The sequence below is a fragment of the Nematocida minor genome (genome assembly GCF_024244105.1).
Source record: "Nematocida minor strain JUm1510 chromosome Unknown 7880, whole genome shotgun sequence".
Classification (NCBI taxonomy): Eukaryota; Fungi; Microsporidia; genus Nematocida; species Nematocida minor.
In genome coordinates this window covers 84,784-103,183 of record NW_026250393.1, presented here as the reverse complement: position 1 = coordinate 103,183, position 18,400 = coordinate 84,784, and the positions used below count along the sequence as shown (strand labels likewise).

The following is an 18,400-nucleotide window of genomic DNA, read 5'->3' as shown; positions in this document are numbered from 1 at the left end:
GCACAGGCGGCTATGAATCCGTGGAAAGAGCAAAAGAAAGACAAGATAAAATACTTGATGCGCTGCATCTTCTGTGGACTAGTGATGACTCATTTATACTAGGAAAAGGATATAAAAACTTTAAAAACTTCTGCAGCGATAATGGTATGACATCTACTAAATTTAGTAACATACAGAATCTTTTTACATTTTCTAGATGGATATATACACTGGATATACTTACTTCAACACCTGATAATATAACCAATGCACACAGACTATTCAAAAAAACGCACTTTGACTTGTCTTACACCCATCCCATGTGCTATATCTATCTGCGATCTAAAGATGCTATCAAACAATTCAGTGACATTAATCATCTTGTCAGCATAGGCATGAATCTAAACGACAGGCCTTTCATGGAAATGCATTCAGCAGGTCTTACCAAAATCAAAATTAGGCCGTATAAAATAAGTACAGCAGATAATGAGTTACTACATACAGAAAATATAAAAGATTGCATTAGGATATGGTACTTAAAAATAGCTAAAATTATCTACATACTTAATAGCGAAGAATATCTTGATATAACCAATGATTTTAAAAATCATTTCAGTAAATCAGGCTATGTGGTTGAAAGGAGAACGTTTACATTGGCAAGCGAATTTGGAATAGATGCAGGTGGTTCTTTACAGGCTGCTCAAATGAAATCTCAAGAAGTACATGAGCCCAGAGGCAATGAAAGCAATCCGTTGCAGGTTGGTCAAATGGAAATTGAATAGGATGATTTTGAGTCTAGCTAGCTTAATCAGCATCTATTCACCGATCTATTTATTTATTCATACAAAATAAAACTACTATTTAACTCTTTCCTTTCTGCATCCTATCCATATTATTTATATTTACGCCATGTTCATGTTCATAATAATCACTGCTCCTTCAAGAGGACCACATACTTAACAATTCTAATGATTCTAGTAAGCCTTAGCTTGGGTTTTATTTTAACTGGCAAATTTATTCTTAGATTATATTACTTTTTATTATCTATCTTATCTCCTGGCTTCTATAGAACGCACACACCGTATCAAGGTAGTCCTGGCTCTGATCTATCTGTCCGGACAGGCTTTTCATCTTTGCCAGGTGCTCGTGTGCTAGATTGTACTCTCTTGTGTGGATGGAGTACTCTATCACTCTTTTTCTCGCATAGTACTCTGTTTCTGCTGTTACCCCGGGAGAGTACTGCAGAGCTGCCCTTATTCCTTCAATGAGTCCTAGGCTCTTCACCTGGGTGCATATAGACAGATATGCTTCTTTTGCCTCTCTGTGCTCTTCTGCTGACTTAAGCAGCTTCTCCATCCACTCAGCTGGCATCTGTCCTGTTTTTAGATAGAGCGCCATGATGGCACTTTCTGCGTACCTGAACATCATGAAGGAGTGCGCAAACATGAACAGCATGTTGCAGTCTTTTGCTATGTTGGGCGTGTATGTTTTTATTTTCTGGAGCAAGTTGTCCATTGCTTCTTCCATCTTTCCCTGCTGCATAAGAATATTCTGGAGAGCCAAGTCTATTCTTTCGTTTTTTGGATTGAATATCGAAGCGTACTTAAGGACTCTCTCAGCGTCTGCATACTTCTTGCTCTGTGCAAAAGACACCGCTGTTATCAGCAGCGTATCTATGTCCAACACTTCGAACTTGCATTCTTGCAAAATTTTTAGTGCTTCTTCATGTCTCCCATTTAGAAGTAATCTTGTGCACAGAGACTTGGCATACTTGGCTGTTTTGACGAGAGTGAATGCTTCTTTAAGATGGTCTATGCTATCATCCATGCACCCTAGGGCGTACAGCAATGATGCCATTTCTATTTTTAGAAGTACTCCTGGCTCTTTGGAGTGTGCTGATGGCTTATGCAGAGAGTATGTGCCACTTACTAGCTCGCTCATAACCAGCTCATCTTTTATCTTTTCTATTCTCTCCTGCAGCAGAGGCCTTGCTATGTCTCTTTTTCCTGCTAGAACCAGCGACATGATCAGCTGGTCTGTTTCCTTGTGCTTTTGGAAGAGAGGAACAGCTAACACATGCGATGCTGTGGCAGCTAAGGCATTGGCCCATATCAATTCATGCTCTTTTTCTTTCAGGGGATTCTCCGGGGTAATGCTGTACTCCACTAGAGAGAGCGTAACGAGCGGCCGATCAGGCAGGGATACAGCATATATCAGGATGGCGTCATCGGAGTATCCTTCCCTTATGAGCATATGTGCAACTGCGGATGCCTGCGACTTTGTGTGCTCTGTTCCTATGAGGAGAAAATGTTTGGCAAGGCAGTACAGGAGGTCTTTCTGGTTGTAAGATAGATAGAATTTCAATGTATCAAGAACCACTGGGAATATATAGTATCTGTCTCCTGACTCAAGTGCTTTCTCTATTTCATCCAGCCTACTGGTTATATTTCCAGAAGAATCAGAGATAGTGTCATTTAACTCTAAAGATGATGCATTCTCTACCTCGCACACTAGCACAGGAACAGAGGTCTGTTGCCCTGGATATCTGTATCCTGGTCTTCCTATGAAGTTCCACTCTAGGCCCAGGAGACTCTTCAGCTGACCAATTGCTCCAGCTTCTATATTTCTGAAGTGCTCGTCATCCGGTATTTCATTGGCTATTTTTATCTGGGAGAACAGCAGATTTATTTTTTCTTCTGCATCCTGCGACTCTGTGCATCTCTTATTTATAACCGCAAGTATTTCTTTTGTGTGGAAAATAAGAGCCTGTGATCTAAATGTGACTTTCTTAAGGATTACTACCACTGCTTCCAGCAGTTCTCTTTTTCTCTCGATGATCCAGGCTGTTTTTGTCTTCGGTTTTATGAAAATACTCACAAGAGCAACAATGGACTCGTGTGCCCTGTGGATTGGAGATGATATTGTCTTGTAAATCTCTTCCTTTGTCTCGTTGTCTAATGCAGCATCTTTCTCTTTCTTTGCCAGATCCAGTGCACAGCTAACTCTCTTCAAAAATGCTTCTTTCTCTGAGGCTATTATCTGCGATGAGCTCATAAAAATTTGCAAATCCACCAGTTGTCTCTTTCTTATTCTTGAACCTCCAAACAATAGATAAGACTTGGTCTAGCTTAGAACACTAGAGGGTGCGGGGTATCTCTTATTTATCTATTATTTTGTCAGTTGAAAACAGCGTATACTGGTATAACTCCATTTGAGAATTTACTTCATTTTAAATTTGTTTACTCCTCTACTGTAATGGACTGAAGTGTGGAAGCAATGGCAACAAAAGATGAAACAGCATACAACAATCTAAAACACGTGTAGCTTAGAGCTTAAATACTCTGTTGCTTTGTAAATACATGGAGATAGCCTTCCACAGTAACAAGTGTGCTCTAAAAGATTCTCTCCGTCTTATAAAGATAGGAAAGAGCCCGTGCTGGAAAAGAAAATCAAAACTTCTATCGTACTCAGAAGGGCTAATCAGCAGTAACAAGAACATTATATCGCTGCATGCAGGAATCTCAGAGCATGAAAAGAATGAATTTACAAAACTAGAAGAGCAGTTCATCAATCTATCAAATACTACAGTAAGCAGCAAAGGAGAATGTGCCGTCTGCAGAAGAGACTGTCTAGAAGACCTCTCCAATGAGCAAAGAATAGAAGACACAGCAGACGAAAGAATAGTTGCATACTACGACAGAGAACAAGAGAGTAGAACAAGCAAAATAGAAGAAGTAACAGGACGGATGGAAAGACTGAACACCAAGGCAGAGTACATTGAGTCAATAATAAACATGCACAAAGAAGAACTGGATAAGCTGGCGTATAACAACACATCGTCACTAGAATACTCTGAGTCGCACCTGTTGGAACTAGATGGAATCATGCGAAGAAAAAGAAGAGCACTCTTTATTAAGAAGTGGCTTAGCGGTTTGCTTGTTTTTTTCTGTTTTGTTTCCCTTCTTCTTCTCAAGCCGTTCATTCCATGATCATTTACTATAATAAAATACCCATTCAATCGATTAGTTTACAGCAATTTGCATTTCTACTTTTCATCCATCACTACTTACTGAGATATAACTGTATATGTTAAATATATTTGGTGAGTATTTTCCTAGCTATGTGTTCTCAAGTTACGGCAATAATCAGCATAAAGAAGAATGAAAATTTAAAATTATTTGCTCTGCAGAGAGAAAGTGTACCTCTTCTTGCAGCAGGAGAAGAAATAATGAAAATAAAAATATTTTAATAGCTTATGATTTTAAGAAAAATAGTAAAACATGTGATCCTGATGGAAGTGTTTATCCTAGCTTATTCTCAAGGCGTTGCCTGCACAGTAACAGAAGACGACCTACAGCACATACATAGCTATTGGTCCAATGTAGTAGAAAGCTTGGGAAGAGAAGTTAGTATACGCAATGCTTTTCTTGAAAAAGTTAGCTCTCTTAAGGATAAGGCGATAATTGGTGTATATACGAGCGAAGAGATAGAGATGGGAAGGATGAGGCTATCTAAGATAGCAGAAAAACAAAAAGACATCGAAATAAAAACAAGGCAAATACAAAAGATAATAGACTTATTGACAAATCTGTACCAGTGCATAAAAAATGCAGACTCTCCTGACAAAAAAAGAAGAAGCCTTACCATGGCTAGAATACAAACAACCATCTTGGAGACCCTTCTTCTACCGGCTCTCAAGAGCTTTACTTTGGTAGTCAGAAAAATAAACGAGAATGATTTGTGTATGCTAAGAGCAATAGAAGAGCACAGTAGAATAAAAAATGAAAATGAAAAAATAAGTGAGCTGCCACTGTTCAAACTCGCAAAGAACAATAAAATACTGGCTGTTGATGTTGTACTCATGCTCTTTGAGAAGGATTTGTGCGAAATAGTTGACAACTCAAGAAATATAGCAGATTACATGCACAGATCAGCAATGAGCCACATCCCTCACGGGAATGTAAGACTGTTTGTCAGTGCGATAAAAGACAGTCTGATAGAAAGCAGAGCGGATCCACTAGTATCAGCAGACAGACACTTGCACTTACTGTTACATGATAGATACAAGAACTCTCCATCTGAAATAGATAAAGATACAATGAAAGTGTATCTTAGCCTATCAGAGAAAACACCCTGCAACGAAGAAAGAAGCCAGTCCATGAAGATAACACCCGGGCAGGCTGTAAATGTAATAGCAATGGAATGTTTGATGAATGGGCGCCTTTTGGACCATAGAAGAAATAGTTTATTCAGTGCCCTAGGAAAGGCAATAGAAAATATAACTGTAGAGAATAGCACAGATATTCCTGGAAGTAAAAGAACAGAAAAAGAAGAACAGGATAGGATACTTGATGCTCTAAGTGTTATGTGGAGTGACTGCAAATATTTACTATCTAAACCTGTGGACATTGACTTCTTCTGCGAAAAGAACAGGATTTATTTTGACTTGGAAAGAGTGCAGAATACCCTTGTATGTTCCAAATGGATGTGTGAAATAAAAAGACACGGGAGAGGGATGGAGTATCTGTCTTTTGACAATAAACTAACCAAAGGAATACACTTTGACATGTTGTACACACATCCCCTGTGGTATGTATACAGAAGATGCGAAAGCATCAGTGATGTAAACAGTGCAAGCATTGAAACTAGAGAAAAGCCATTTATAGAAGTAAATGCACAGGGCATTACAGTCAGGCCGTACAGAATAAGTAGGTCAGATGATAGATTAGAACGAGCAAAGTATGTGAGTGCATGCATTGCATCGACTCTTTCATCCGCTGACATTAAAATAGTAGAAAGAGAAGAAGAGAGCAAAGAAAATAGCAGGATATTCAGTGGTTTTTATAAGTACATGAAAGCATCCGAACAAAAAAGTGAAAAAAAGAAAGAACAGAAAACCAATCAGTGTAGATAAGCTACTGACACAAGAATAAAGATAAAAACCATCAAACATCTTCTATTAGAATCAGTTAATATTCACTCTCACTTTTCATCTTTCTACTTCCATCATTTCATTCAACCCAGCTACTTTAGTGTAGATCATCTAGCAATTTACTACTGCTCCTAGCTGACTCTCACAGCTATTTACCATCACTGCCATCTAACTGTGAATGTACACCCACACATATTTCCATCATTGCCATCTACACTATGAATAATTCGTGGCATGTCCACTGCCTTTCTCAAATATATTGGGATAATTTTATTAATTTTATTATGGAGCAGGATGACCAAGAGTATTCGCAGAACTCAGCTGTCTTTTCGTTTGACAATGCAAGCCAGATGAGCATAAGCACAAGCCAGCCCTTTCACCTTACACAGTACAACTCTGAGAACATGCCTGATGTGGTGATTGACGACATGAAGTCAACGTACACACAGGAGAATGTGCGAGTGGTGTGGGGCACCACAATAAACATACAGGAGACAATCGACCTCTTCAAAGAGTTCATCAGAACATTCACAAACACCGAAGGAGTGCCCTACTATCTCCACAGGATCGAAGAGATGCACGAGCTAGAGAACTACGTGATCACCCTCGACTGTGCAGACCTGAAAAATACCCCGTATGAAAAAGTTTTGACTGAAATATTATCGTATCCTGTTGAGATATTTCCTCTTTTAGAAATAGCCATAACAGATCTCTATCTGGAAAAGTATCCATCCACGCCTCCTTCCATCCGGGTGATAGTAACTAACGTGGGAAACCACAAGAACATACGAGACCTTCTCCCCACTGACGTAGATAGCACAGTGGAGATATCAGGAATGGTCACTAAGACCAGCGGAATACTGCCAGATATCACCACAGCTGCGTATGTGTGCAATAAGTGCAAGGAAGTGCTGCGCACTGAGGTAGTGAGGGGAGTAATAGCAGAGCCAGTGGACTGCACATGCGGGGATAAGTTCACAATGACAATGGACAGCGAGCTCTCTTCCTTCCAGGATAAGCAGGTGATAAAGATACAAGAGCTGCCAGAAGCGGTAAGTGATGGCCTAGTGCCCTGCACAATAACTGCGCTAGCATCGCACATACTGACAGATGGCCTTGCTCCCGGAGACAGAGTGAACATCACAGGGATATACAGGGCGGTTCCCCTGAAGCTGAACTACATCCACAGAACGATAAAGAGCTCATTCAAAACATACATTGAAATAGTCAGCTACTCCAAGAGAGTGTCAGGAAATAGCGGAAAAGCAAAGGATTCTGCTAAAAACACGTTTAGCATCCTGGATAAGATAGAAGAAGTAAGAAACATGCCAGATCTATACGACAAGCTAGCTAAGTCAATTGCGCCCTCTATCTACGGCATGCTGGATGTAAAGAAAGCCCTTCTTCTGCAGATGTTCGCAGGCGTGACTAAGTCTCTGAATGGAGCCAGGTTCCGAGGGGATATAAATGTGCTCCTCGCAGGGGACCCAGGAGTAGCAAAGAGTCAGCTGCTGCTGGCAGTGCACAGACTTATTGACAGGGGCGTGTATACTTCAGGCAAAGGATCGAGCGCAGTGGGTCTTACAGCCAATGTGTCTCGTGACATAGAAAGCGGGCAGCACATCCTTGAGTCAGGCGCTCTTGTGATAAGCGATGGAGGGGTGTGCTGTATTGATGAGTTTGACAAGATGGGAGAGGGAACAAGAAGCGTGCTGCATGAAGCAATGGAGCAGCAGACTGTAAGCATCGCTAAGGCAGGGATCATTACTACGCTCAATGCTCGGTGCTCTATCCTAGCAGCATGCAATCCGATAGGCAGCAGCTACAACCCAAAGAAAAACATCATTGAAAACTTGGACATTCCTCCTACCCTTTTGAGTCGTTTTGACATTGTGTGTCTTCTGCTGGATAAAGTAAACGCAAAAAGAGACAGGGAAATAAGCACGCACATCATCAAGCTGTACGCAGGAACAGAAAAACAGGCAGAGCCTCCTGTCAGCGAAGAAGTGCTGAAAGAGTACATCAAAGAAGGGAGAAATATCAACCCAGTGATAACGGATGCAGCAGCCCTGAGGATATCAAAAGAGTACCAGGAGCTAAGACTGCTGGGAAACGGGAAGAGTGTCACTGCCACCACCAGACAGCTGGAGAGCATCATCAGACTCAGCGAAGCACACGCAAGAATGAGGCTCTCTGAGAAGGTGGAAGAGCAGGACGTGTCAGAAGCCATCAGGATAATAAAAGATTCTCTGCACATTTATGCTGTAGACCCAGTGACAGGAAGGATCGACATGGAGCTGATCCACACGGGAAAAACAACAGCAGCCCTGAAGATGGAGGAAGACCTGAAAGAGCTGATTATGAAGAGCGTAGGAAAGGGAAGTACAGTGCCCAGCCTGGTGGAGGCAGTTAATAAGACAGGAAGAGTGCAAGAAAAAACGGTGGTTGGGATATTAAACGAGCTCCAAGAGGAAGGGAAGGTAATGATTGATGGGCTGTGTGTTACTCCAAACTGGCACAGAATGTAGCAGATATAACCAAAAATAAATTACTACTGTTTCAGAGGACGTGCATTTTGTTTTTTATTTTTGCACCTGTTCGTCTCTTTATGGTAAATTATTCACACATACAAAAGCAAATCATGCTTTTTAGGACATATTGCTGGTGCAATGAGTTTTGTCTGCACAGAATCCAAGGAAATAGCATTGTAACAACTTATTCTTTATTTTGTATCGGTTAAAGCTAAATTATTTACCACAAAGGCTGAATATAACAATATAAGTATGCTTTATTATCATTAGCTGATGGATGATAGGCTGGCAATAAATCAGTGGGATCAGAATAGTTCACTGTATTATCTCCCTGATGGTCTTGTTAGGAAGGGTGGATATGGGCGTATGATGGGAGAGCCATGCTGCATCCTCCTGCGATACTCTGGACACTTCCAGCCATGCATCAAACGACCCAAATATCCCTGACTCCTCCATAAGATTTCTATCTGCAGCTGTGCCTATCACAAGCACCTTAAATCTGTCCTGATTTTTAGCAAATAGCTTTATGGCTTGCAGGACGGGATTGGAGAACCTGGGGCCTATCGAGACATAATCCATTAGCCCCTCTATGTCATCTAGAACCACCAGGGCTTCAGTGCTCTTATACGCATCTTTGAATGTTTTTCTGATGTAATTTACTTTTTCGTTTTCTTCTTTTCCCACAATGTCCTTTGGGGATATCACGCGAATAAAAGGTATCTCTGATCTTTTTGCTATGATTTCAGCGAGGGCTGTCTTTCCCACGCCTGGTCCCCCTGTGAGCAGCATTGAAAGCGTTTTTGATTTTTTTCCGTCTTCTTTTCTGAGCCTTCGGATGATTTCATCTCCAAAGTCCAGCACTTTCTGCGCTGATGGATACGGGAAAAAAGGCTCGGGGATGCGCAGAGCCGTGCTGACACCGAACGAGGGAACGGTCTCCTGGAGTGCGCGCATGAAGTCGTTCATCTCGATAAGAATGTCGCACTTTGCATTCCTTGCTCTTTCGAGGGCAAATGATGCAGCACTCTTCACTAGTGCCGTTATTTCTGCTCCTGTGAAGTTTCTGGCTCTGTGGGCAATCAGCTCTAGATCTATGTCTTTCTTCATGAAACAGTTTCTGTTCATTCTTCCTGTGTGTATTTTGAGGATCTCCAGTCTTCCTTTTTCGTCTGGCAGAGATATTTCAATGTGGATCTCAAATCTTCCCGGGCGCAGCAGGGCGTCATCTATCAAATCAAGTCTGTTTGTCATTCCTATCACAAGAATATTGTTGAGTGATTCTACTCCATCTATTTTCGATAGCAGCTGGTTTACGACCTGATCTCCCACGCCATTAGACGATCCTCTGCTCTTGCATATTGCGTCTATCTCGTCGAAGATGATGATGTGCAGGGCGCTTTCATCGCCGTACAGCTTGTAGTCTCTTTCTGCGTCTTCAAATAGCTTTCTTATGTTCTCTTCACTCTGTCCCACGTATTTGTTCAGTATTTCAGGTCCATTCACGATTTTAGGCGGTGCAGAGTTCAGGAGCGAAGACATCTTCCGCGCAATGAGGGTTTTTCCTGTCCCCGGAGGACCAAATAGCATGATTCCTTTTATGTGGCTTATTCCTATGTCCTTAATCAGCCCCGGCTTGTACATCCTCTGAATAAAAGCACGCCTGAACATTTCTCCAAACTCTTTCTTCAGCCCTCCTATCTCCATCTGCTGGAAGTCAAACTGTGTGTTTATGTTGAGCTCTGAGCTCATCCCAAGGATTGTTATTCCCTGGTGCTCTTTTATGACCACTCTTGTGCTTCTGCTCACCACCCCCACTATTTCTTTATTTGACACTTTTACGCCCTCTACCTTGCATATGAAGAGAGTGTCCTTCATGGCAGCTGATGCATCGGATGCCTGCTCCAGCTCCATCAGCAGGCTCAGCTCCTGTCCTTCTGTAAGAGGTATTCCATTGAGAACTTCTGTAAATGTTCTTATGATCGTCTTGTGGGATATTCTTATGTGCGCTCCTTTTATCTTCCCCTCCATGGAAATGCTCACTTCTTCTATCATTCCCATCCTGCTGCCTATTCCATCTATTACATCTACGTATTCATTTTCGCTCAGCTGCGCAAATGCTCTCTGCACTTGGGAGAGGGATATGCTGTAGGGAGGTAGCTCACTATCTATTCTCGCCTTGAAAGGATACCCTTTTATTATGCAGTATTCGCCCGTATACTCGTCAGATATGTACACTTTGTTCTCGTGTGCTCTAAGGAGGTTCTTCATTTTTACTACTTTGTATCGTCCCATTACTACTCCTCTGCTTACTCTTTATTATTATTTTATTTTTATTTTTATTTTCATTCCCACTTCCGCTAATTCATTATCTGCTATTGTCTAATGTCACTTCATAAACCGTTCGATAGCCATCCATTACACCATCTACTGCATCTACTGTTTATACAGCTTATTTTTACTTGTATTTCCTTATCTATCTCCTATCTAACTGATCTAGCTGAAAATAGCTGAAAAATCAGTCGATATGGTACCGTATACACCTTTCTTTCTCTATTTACTCGTTCTCCTATTCGCCACTATTCATTTTATCATTCATTCTTAGTACATCTTCTACCCTTTGTTCTTTTTAGCTCTTGATCATAATGCATCTGCGCTCTATACCTATCTTATTCTGAGAGAGTCAGATACTCATCAGGCAGGCCAAGCGGTTTTGTCTCTTTATTCTCGCAGAATATTTCTTGATTTGGGAGTGTTTGTGTTTGGCTATTTTGTTTCACTTTGTTTCATTGTTTTTCATTTTCATAAATATTTAACTATTCATTAATTTGCTCAAATTTTATTTCATGTTCACTCAGCCACACGATAAAGAAGTGTTCCGAGACAGCGCCTTCAACAGAACAAACAACGTCCCATCGCTAAGCAGCAAAATACAGCAGACAACGGATAAGATAGATAAACACGCACGAGAGCAGGAAGTGTTCAGCAGGCTTCCCTCCATTCCTGACATTATCGAACAGGACAGAAACAGAAGAGAGCCCAGAATATCTCCTCCTCTGTCCATAAACTCAGACATACCGTACGATGCAGATCCTTCTTCTTCTTCGCAGAGTCTCGTGCGGTCTACGATGTACGTAGTGCCAGCAGACGAAGACCTCTTTGAGCTCGTGGGCCTTCCTTTCCTTGTTGTTTTACAGCCCTTCAACGACGCAGTGCCTGTGCCTGAATACAAAACAGCCTATTTATCGAGATGCAAAGAGTGCAGCTCGTTTCCCACGCCATCCGAGAATGTCTCGTTCCAGTACAAGTGCACAATGTGCGGCACCATGAACGAGATACAGCCAGAGTGCCCCTCCCTGCAGGAGCATACAACAGAATACGTATGTGAGGGTGACGCACTGAAAAATGGAAGAAGCTGGTACTCCTCGGATAATATTCCAAAATCAGAAATATCTCTGCCATCTTGCCGAAAATGGAATGAGCCATCTGTTATTTTTATGATCGACTGCACAACTGTCTCCCGGGGTAGCCCAGGGTACTCTGAGTACATCGATGGACTGCGCACTATCCTTGCATCCAGTGAGCTTTCTTTGTTCTACAGGAGAGTTGGAATCCTTTTGATAAATGATGCAGTTTCTGTCGTATCAGATAGTGAGCTAGGATACTCTGTCAATGTTATATACAGCGTAAAGGGTGACTACGGCCTGTGTGCCCCGCTCTTCATAGAAACAGACAGCCTTACAGAAGAAAGAGTAAATACTCTCATGGAAACAATTGAAACACACTCGAATATTTCATCGGGATCATTCAACGTGCCAGGAGCACTCATTGCCGCAATCCAAATGACAGCATACACAGGAGGAAGCAAAACCATTGCATGGCTGGGGTCAGGAGAGTATGCAGATGTGCCTGAGCCACTCCACCAGACAATGATAGACTGCGGAGTGTCTCTGCACGTATTTACATCGAGGAGCAGCAAAATAGACAAAATGCACAATACTGTGTTTACAACAGGAGGATCGGTGGAGAGAGACCAAATAACCTCAGGAATGATGGGAAAGGTGCTGCAGGAGTCTTATTTCAGGTGCTCGATTAGAGTGGTAAGCAGCAATGGAATAAAAAAGAGAGCAGTGTACTGCAGCGGATCCTCTGAGAATATTTCTACGGTCTCTTTCCCCGGGATGGACTCATCCACGTCTCTAGCTGTTAGTTTTTCAGTTGAAGATTTTCTCAAAGAGGGCATACCTGTTTACATACAGGCAATTGTTGAGTACGTTAATCTGTCGGGAGAGGGAAGGGTCAGAATTATCAATATGAAGCTGAGAGCCAGCAGACTAATACAGCAAATATTCAGCGGGCTGTCTATGGACACTTTATTCTGCGGCATGTGCAAGTATATATGCTCAGAGCCAGTGAAAATAGTAGATAATGTAAGAAAGGCAGAGAGCTCAATGATCAGTGCGCTCTCTCTTTATAAGAGAGCCTGCGCCAAAGACACTTCGCCTACACAGCTCGTGCTCCCTGACTCTATCAAAGGGCTGCCTGTTCTCATACAGAGCATTCTTAAATATCCTAGGATACAGCTAGGTGTGGGAATGCGTGCTGAGCTAGCGGGAGAGATCATGCCCCTTTCAGTAGATAGGACCTTCAGGATGTTCTACCCGCGGCTTGTCAAAATATCTTCACTCTTCACAGTTGGGCGCATTGATGATCTCCCAGGGGAGAGACTTAGCATGCGCACGCTAGATGACAATGAGAGCTATTTAATGGATGCAGGCGGCAAGTGCATCCTGTGGTTTGGTAAGGGCGCTGTGGACTACATGGATGAAATGGTGGAAAATGAGGTGGTGTTATCTGCGCTCGAAAGACTGAAGGAGATGTATGGTGTAGATCTAAAAGTAACGCAGTGCATTCAGGGAGAAATGGATGCTGACTTCATTGGGTATATGATAGAAGACCAAATGGGAGGATATCCCAAGTATCAGGAGTACCTGGGGTTCCTGCATGGGAAGATAGTTAAAAAATAAAGTATAGTACTATCATTTATTCGCTATTTCTTGGGCTGCTCTGATCACAGACTCTTCGAAGAGCTTTTTAATGCTTTTTTTTACTTCCTGCTTGTTCTCTGCTGTATTTACTATTCTTACTATCTCTTTGTATTCACTGTTTGTTATTATTCCGCTGTTCTTTAGTGTGCTAATAGTGGCAATGGATGAAGGCTTTAAAATAGCTGCTTTTTTCGTCTTGTGTTTTGTCCCTCGTATGTGGTCCATCCATCCTCTGGGCGTTTTGTGAAGGATGGAAACACTGCACACTTTGCAAAAGAATTTCATAAATAAATAAAAGCATATGTATAAGTAAGAGTACAGTTATTTTATCCGTGTGCTATAAATATCTTATTTTTATTAATGGAAAATGCTGAGCAAGAAAGTGACACAGAGCGGCCTAGAGTACTACGACAACAACATTCTTTCGTCTTCTGTTTTTATCCTGGTGGGAGGCTTAGGTGACTCTATGGATGGCTTCTATGTGGACAGCATGATGCAATTTGGTATTAAGAACAACCACAGAGTGCTAAGTGTAGGGCTACGATCTATGCCTCACTATGGCCTGTACACAATAGACGATGATGTGCAGGATATAAACAGCTTCTACACTGACTTAGAGATAGAAGGGTACGAGTACGTGTGGTTCATAGGCCACTCAACAGGCTGCCAAGTTCTAATGCTCTATTCGATGCGTAAGAAAATGAAAGAAAATGAAACAATAGTACTGCAGGCTCCAGTGAGCGACAGAGAACACGCAGAAAGCAAAAGCGTAAATGTAAAAGAAAAAATAAAAGTAGCACAGAAGCTGGTAGAGATGATGAATGAGAACGAAGGAATGATTCTTTATTTGAGCCACGAAGAGGGTATAATTAGAGCAGATAGATTTATAAGCTTGTTTATGGAGGGAGGAAAAGAAGATTTCTTTTCATTGGGGCAAAGCACCAAACATTTGAACCCATCGAATGCCAAAATATTCAGTATACTCAGCACTGAAGATGAATATGTTGTGTCTCCTATTGATAAGATAGTAGAGCACTTGAAGAGCATAGCTGGAATGGAGGATGTGTATCTGGTTAGGTCTAACCACGGGTTTACAGGAGAACACGGAAGCACTGGTCTTTCTGATTTTCTGCAGATTATCAGTTGTATTATTGCTAAATCAGGATACATTAATAAATAGTATCTATTATTCAAACAAACAGAGAGATAGCGTGGGAAGAACCTCCATGATGCTGTTCTTGTCCAGGATAGAGTTGCACCCGAGCGCGTAGAAAGTGTGCAGGAGGTCTGGTATGCCGTCTGGCCTATCTGAATATCCTCCTGTGCTGCATTCGCATCTTTCAACGTACTTTCTAACTTTTTCGCTGTCTATGTACCCTTCTTTCCCCAGCAAAGACGCTGAAGAGAAGTTCCAGTACGTACTGCACAGCTCTTCTATTTTATCCACCCTTCCAGAGAGTCCTCCTGTTTTATTCTGCAATAAGCCAATTGACAGAGCTGTGTCGTAAATAGATAGTACACTCAGCTCACCCAGCAGAAAAAGTGAAGATACGCCGCAGAAAGTGTAGGCACTGTGCGACTCACAGCCAGGCATAGCCCCCAGCCCTCCATCTAAGTTGGCGCACTGCGAGATGAAGTTGCACAGAAGCCTCTTCATTGGCGTAACAATGCAGAACATCTCAGGGCCGCCTAGGGAAAGGAGAGAAAGAAGATTCTTGGAAGCAATGTAACAGCACACATACCGCAGATCGAGCACTGAGTCATATCCTACCAACTTTTCATTCGTAACTATACTTTCTAAATATGCATTGCATAGAACGTAGTTAGGTATTCTAGCAGAGCTATCTTCACCGATAGCTCCATCGGCTATGTTACTGTCTGTGCTGCTTGATCGGTCTAAGTCCATGAACAGCTCCTCTTTTCTTTCCTGCACGGTGAACTCTCCTGGCCTCTTTTCTTTTATTTCTTTTTTCGAAAGTTTTTCGGTTTCTTCGGAGCTATCATCTCCAATGATCTCTTTGTTTTTCTTGAGAATGTAGAGGAGCTGGAGAGCGGACAGAGTGAACAGGGGGTTGGACGCGTATCCAGGGCGTGCTCCAAAGCCCCCGTCTGAGTTTTGGCATCTTAGCACGTACTTTTCCATCTTTTCAGCGAGGTGCCCAACTGCCTTGTGCTCTTTGAGAAGAAAGAGCGAAGCAACAGCCCAGTAGAAGGTGCTTATCCTGATGGGCTCTGACAGGTAGAAGACCCGCGTCTCCTCCTGCAGACATCTGGTGATGAACTGTTTGTGTTTTTTATTGTTATCCATCTATTGGAAATACAATACAAACAAGAGAATATAAAATTCATTAATTAGCTGGCCATGCAATATTTGTTTCTTCATCTTTTCACTTGCCCAGAAATAAATATACACCATTATCGAACACTACCATAAGGGGTAAAGTAGAGATAGCCATCATAATGTAAAACTACAGCTAACAAACTGTCCGGTGCAGTCATATAAGCAGATGCCTAATGGGCTACAGATAAGAGATGTATGGTAAATAGTGATGCACAGCAAAGATAGATTGTGCAATGTCTAATTCTTTCAACAATTCTTCGCTTATCCTATAACTGTATGACCATGCGTACTTGCTGCCTCTGGACTGAATTCTTACTTTGCTACTTGGCATACGAATAAAACTTTTCCAGGAATTAGTTTTTGAAATGCTGTCCTATTTTTTAAAAAATGAAACATTTCATATTCTACACGCTCTGCATCCCGTTCATAGACATCTACATAACCAACCCAGGGATTGTCAGGGAGCTAGGGCTTAGGAAGAATGAAATGACCATGTACAGCCACCTAACAAAAGAGCAGCAGAACATCCTGAGCGCATCGATTGAAGAAACAAAGAACACAAGAGCATACTACGGAGGCATGTCGTACAACACGTGCGCTGAAATAGCCAAAAAGCAGGAAAATATAAGAGTGGTGTTTATAGGACCGTTCTCCACCGATCGTCTTACGCATGAAGTGTTTTCAAACGCCATTATGGGGAATGTGAATAATCTCGAGATCCTTCCCGAGTTTGTAAACAGCGAGTCTGGCAGATGCTTTGTTATTCCCAACGGAAGAAACAGGGCAATGATAACAAAGACAAACGATGAGCAGGTAGTTAGCAAGGGAATGGTGGATAAGTTCATAGAGTGTGTGAATAGCTCAGAAGACAGCAGTATTAGTGCCCTGTACATATCAGGGTATACTGTAGAGTCATCTGCAGAGAGTATGCAGTATTTGCTCGAGCAGAAGAGAAGAGCTAAGAAGTGCATAAGCATATTCAACCTAGCTGATCCTGGGGTGATAGATAGGATATATGAGAAAGTGAGGTGTTTCATTAAGGAAAGCGACTGGGTCATAGGAAACGAAGACGAGTACAACAAACTATTCATGAAGGAGGTGGGAAGAGCGCCTGGGAGCAGGGAGGAAATGCACAGACACGTCCAAAAGAGCATGTGCAACGCAGTGATAACAGCAGGACCAGAAGAAACAGTTGTACTGTACGAAAAACCCGATAAAAATGGGATAAAAGCTGATAAGAGTAAGATTGCAGTAAAACCAAAGGAAATAGAAGTGAATAACACAACAGGCGCAGGGGATGTTTTTGCAGCTTCTTTTTTTTCGAGCATTCTGAAGGAAGAAGAAACCGTTGAAGAATCGCTCAACAGGGCAATAAAAAGGACTAACTCGTATCTGCTGAAGCTATCAGGCAAAAGAGTCGAGTGACACTACACACTAAAGGATGGCTGCTTTCACTGAGTCTGTGATACTTTATGAATAAAGATGCTCTCTCATTCTCCGTTTAGTAATTTCTACTTTCCTTCTGTTCTATCCTTTTTCTCTTCTGCTAAATCATCTATGCTGCACATGTACATCTATGCTGCTCTCTTCTCTCTGCTCTATCATTTCTCCTGGCTATTTTCTATTCTCTAATTGCTCTCTTTTTCTTTTTGCCTTTTGCTCATGAATTACTTAATTCCTGCGGTTTTATTAAATTTAGAATTCTCTGTTTATTTTTAGGATGGAAGGAGCATACAGCAGAGCACTGTCAATATTCTCTCCAGATGGCCGCATCTTTCAGGTGGAGTATGCACAGCTGGCAGCTGAAAGAGGATCCCCTGTTATTTTCTACTCGGATGGAAGCACCATCTCTGTTGCCATAGAAAAAAGAGCAGAGAGCAAGCACAAAATACTCACAGACGAAGATAAGTTTAAAGAAGTAGAGACAGGAATCTTTTTAACGTTCGCAGGCGTATGGCCAGACAGTTTGGTAATCATCGACAGAGCTGCATTCATAGCACGAGAGTACTCCTACAGAATAGGAGAAAAGATAGATATAATGAAGCTCTCGCTGGAGCTGAGTGACTTCGTGCAGAGGTACACGATAACAGGAGGATACAGGCCATTCGGTGTAAAGATAGTATTATTTGGGTTCTACAACAATGAGCCCGTTATTTCTATGATAGAGCCAGACGGCAACTACTCAATGTACAAGGGAGGAGCCATCGGAGCAAAGAGCGAGCGAGCGGTGCAGGAGCTAGTGAAGGATCCATCACTTTCTCCAACTATCGCGGTGGCCAAGGCTCTTTTTACCGTGGCACAGAAGGACGCCAATAAAATGACGCTCTTTGAAATATCGAAGGATGTGGCTACTATACTCTCGCATTCAAAAGTGTCTGAGATCATAGCATCCTTCAGTGAATAAAAACCCATCCAGATTACTTCCGCTATTTTACTGCCTCTTAGTTACTGCTCTTAAATATTCTTTCTTTTTTCTTAATATTACAACTGCCAGTAGCTCTTCTGTGGATCAGATGGCTCGTAGTCTGTGCTTTTTGGCCATATAGGGCAATGCGTTATTTCAATATGTCCT

General features: G+C 42.0%; 12 protein-coding genes across 12 annotated transcripts; 8 read left to right on the top strand and 4 right to left on the bottom strand.

The window, feature by feature from the left end:
* On the top strand, window positions 1-761 carry NEMIN01_1194 (uncharacterized protein; the record flags this gene model as incomplete). The annotated part of the gene is made up of 1 exon (XM_051477136.1): window positions 1-761. A coding segment is annotated over one exon (761 nt), but the record flags the coding sequence as incomplete, so codon positions are not given.
* A 262-nt stretch (window positions 762-1,023) lies between these two features.
* Window positions 1,024-3,033, bottom strand: NEMIN01_1193 (uncharacterized protein; the record flags this gene model as incomplete). The annotated part of the gene is made up of 1 exon (XM_051477135.1): window positions 1,024-3,033. The coding sequence occupies one exon, from the start codon at window positions 3,031-3,033 to the stop codon at window positions 1,024-1,026; it is 2,010 nt and encodes a 669-aa protein (XP_051333095.1).
* Window positions 3,034-3,338: 305 nt separating this feature from the next.
* NEMIN01_1192 (uncharacterized protein) lies at window positions 3,339-3,968 on the top strand (the record flags this gene model as incomplete). The annotated part of the gene is made up of 1 exon (XM_051477134.1): window positions 3,339-3,968. One exon carries the CDS (start codon window positions 3,339-3,341, stop codon window positions 3,966-3,968), a length of 630 nt encoding a protein of 209 aa, XP_051333094.1.
* A 266-nt stretch (window positions 3,969-4,234) lies between these two features.
* NEMIN01_1191 (uncharacterized protein) lies at window positions 4,235-5,893 on the top strand (the record flags this gene model as incomplete). The annotated part of the gene is made up of 1 exon (XM_051477133.1): window positions 4,235-5,893. The coding sequence occupies one exon, from the start codon at window positions 4,235-4,237 to the stop codon at window positions 5,891-5,893; it is 1,659 nt and encodes a 552-aa protein (XP_051333093.1).
* A 302-nt stretch (window positions 5,894-6,195) lies between these two features.
* Window positions 6,196-8,439, top strand: NEMIN01_1190 (DNA replication licensing factor MCM4; the record flags this gene model as incomplete). The annotated part of the gene is made up of 1 exon (XM_051477132.1): window positions 6,196-8,439. The coding sequence occupies one exon, from the start codon at window positions 6,196-6,198 to the stop codon at window positions 8,437-8,439; it is 2,244 nt and encodes a 747-aa protein (XP_051333092.1).
* Window positions 8,440-8,757: 318 nt separating this feature from the next.
* Window positions 8,758-10,734, bottom strand: NEMIN01_1189 (vesicle-fusing ATPase; the record flags this gene model as incomplete). The annotated part of the gene is made up of 1 exon (XM_051477131.1): window positions 8,758-10,734. The coding sequence occupies one exon, from the start codon at window positions 10,732-10,734 to the stop codon at window positions 8,758-8,760; it is 1,977 nt and encodes a 658-aa protein (XP_051333091.1).
* Window positions 10,735-11,285: 551 nt separating this feature from the next.
* NEMIN01_1188 (protein transport protein SEC24) lies at window positions 11,286-13,466 on the top strand (the record flags this gene model as incomplete). Its single annotated transcript, XM_051477130.1, has 1 exon — window positions 11,286-13,466. The coding sequence occupies one exon, from the start codon at window positions 11,286-11,288 to the stop codon at window positions 13,464-13,466; it is 2,181 nt and encodes a 726-aa protein (XP_051333090.1).
* A 12-nt stretch (window positions 13,467-13,478) lies between these two features.
* On the bottom strand, window positions 13,479-13,772 carry NEMIN01_1124 (uncharacterized protein; the record flags this gene model as incomplete). The annotated part of the gene is made up of 1 exon (XM_051477066.1): window positions 13,479-13,772. The coding sequence occupies one exon, from the start codon at window positions 13,770-13,772 to the stop codon at window positions 13,479-13,481; it is 294 nt and encodes a 97-aa protein (XP_051333026.1).
* An 82-nt stretch (window positions 13,773-13,854) lies between these two features.
* NEMIN01_1187 (uncharacterized protein) lies at window positions 13,855-14,667 on the top strand (the record flags this gene model as incomplete). The annotated part of the gene is made up of 1 exon (XM_051477129.1): window positions 13,855-14,667. The coding sequence occupies one exon, from the start codon at window positions 13,855-13,857 to the stop codon at window positions 14,665-14,667; it is 813 nt and encodes a 270-aa protein (XP_051333089.1).
* Window positions 14,668-14,673: 6 nt separating this feature from the next.
* On the bottom strand, window positions 14,674-15,795 carry NEMIN01_1186 (geranylgeranyl transferase type-2 subunit beta; the record flags this gene model as incomplete). The annotated part of the gene is made up of 1 exon (XM_051477128.1): window positions 14,674-15,795. The coding sequence occupies one exon, from the start codon at window positions 15,793-15,795 to the stop codon at window positions 14,674-14,676; it is 1,122 nt and encodes a 373-aa protein (XP_051333088.1).
* Window positions 15,796-16,215: 420 nt separating this feature from the next.
* On the top strand, window positions 16,216-17,253 carry NEMIN01_1185 (adenosine kinase; the record flags this gene model as incomplete). Its single annotated transcript, XM_051477127.1, has 1 exon — window positions 16,216-17,253. The coding sequence occupies one exon, from the start codon at window positions 16,216-16,218 to the stop codon at window positions 17,251-17,253; it is 1,038 nt and encodes a 345-aa protein (XP_051333087.1).
* Window positions 17,254-17,548: 295 nt separating this feature from the next.
* Window positions 17,549-18,232, top strand: NEMIN01_1184 (20S proteasome subunit alpha 4; the record flags this gene model as incomplete). The annotated part of the gene is made up of 1 exon (XM_051477126.1): window positions 17,549-18,232. The coding sequence occupies one exon, from the start codon at window positions 17,549-17,551 to the stop codon at window positions 18,230-18,232; it is 684 nt and encodes a 227-aa protein (XP_051333086.1).
* Between the last annotated feature and the right edge of the window lie 168 nt (window positions 18,233-18,400).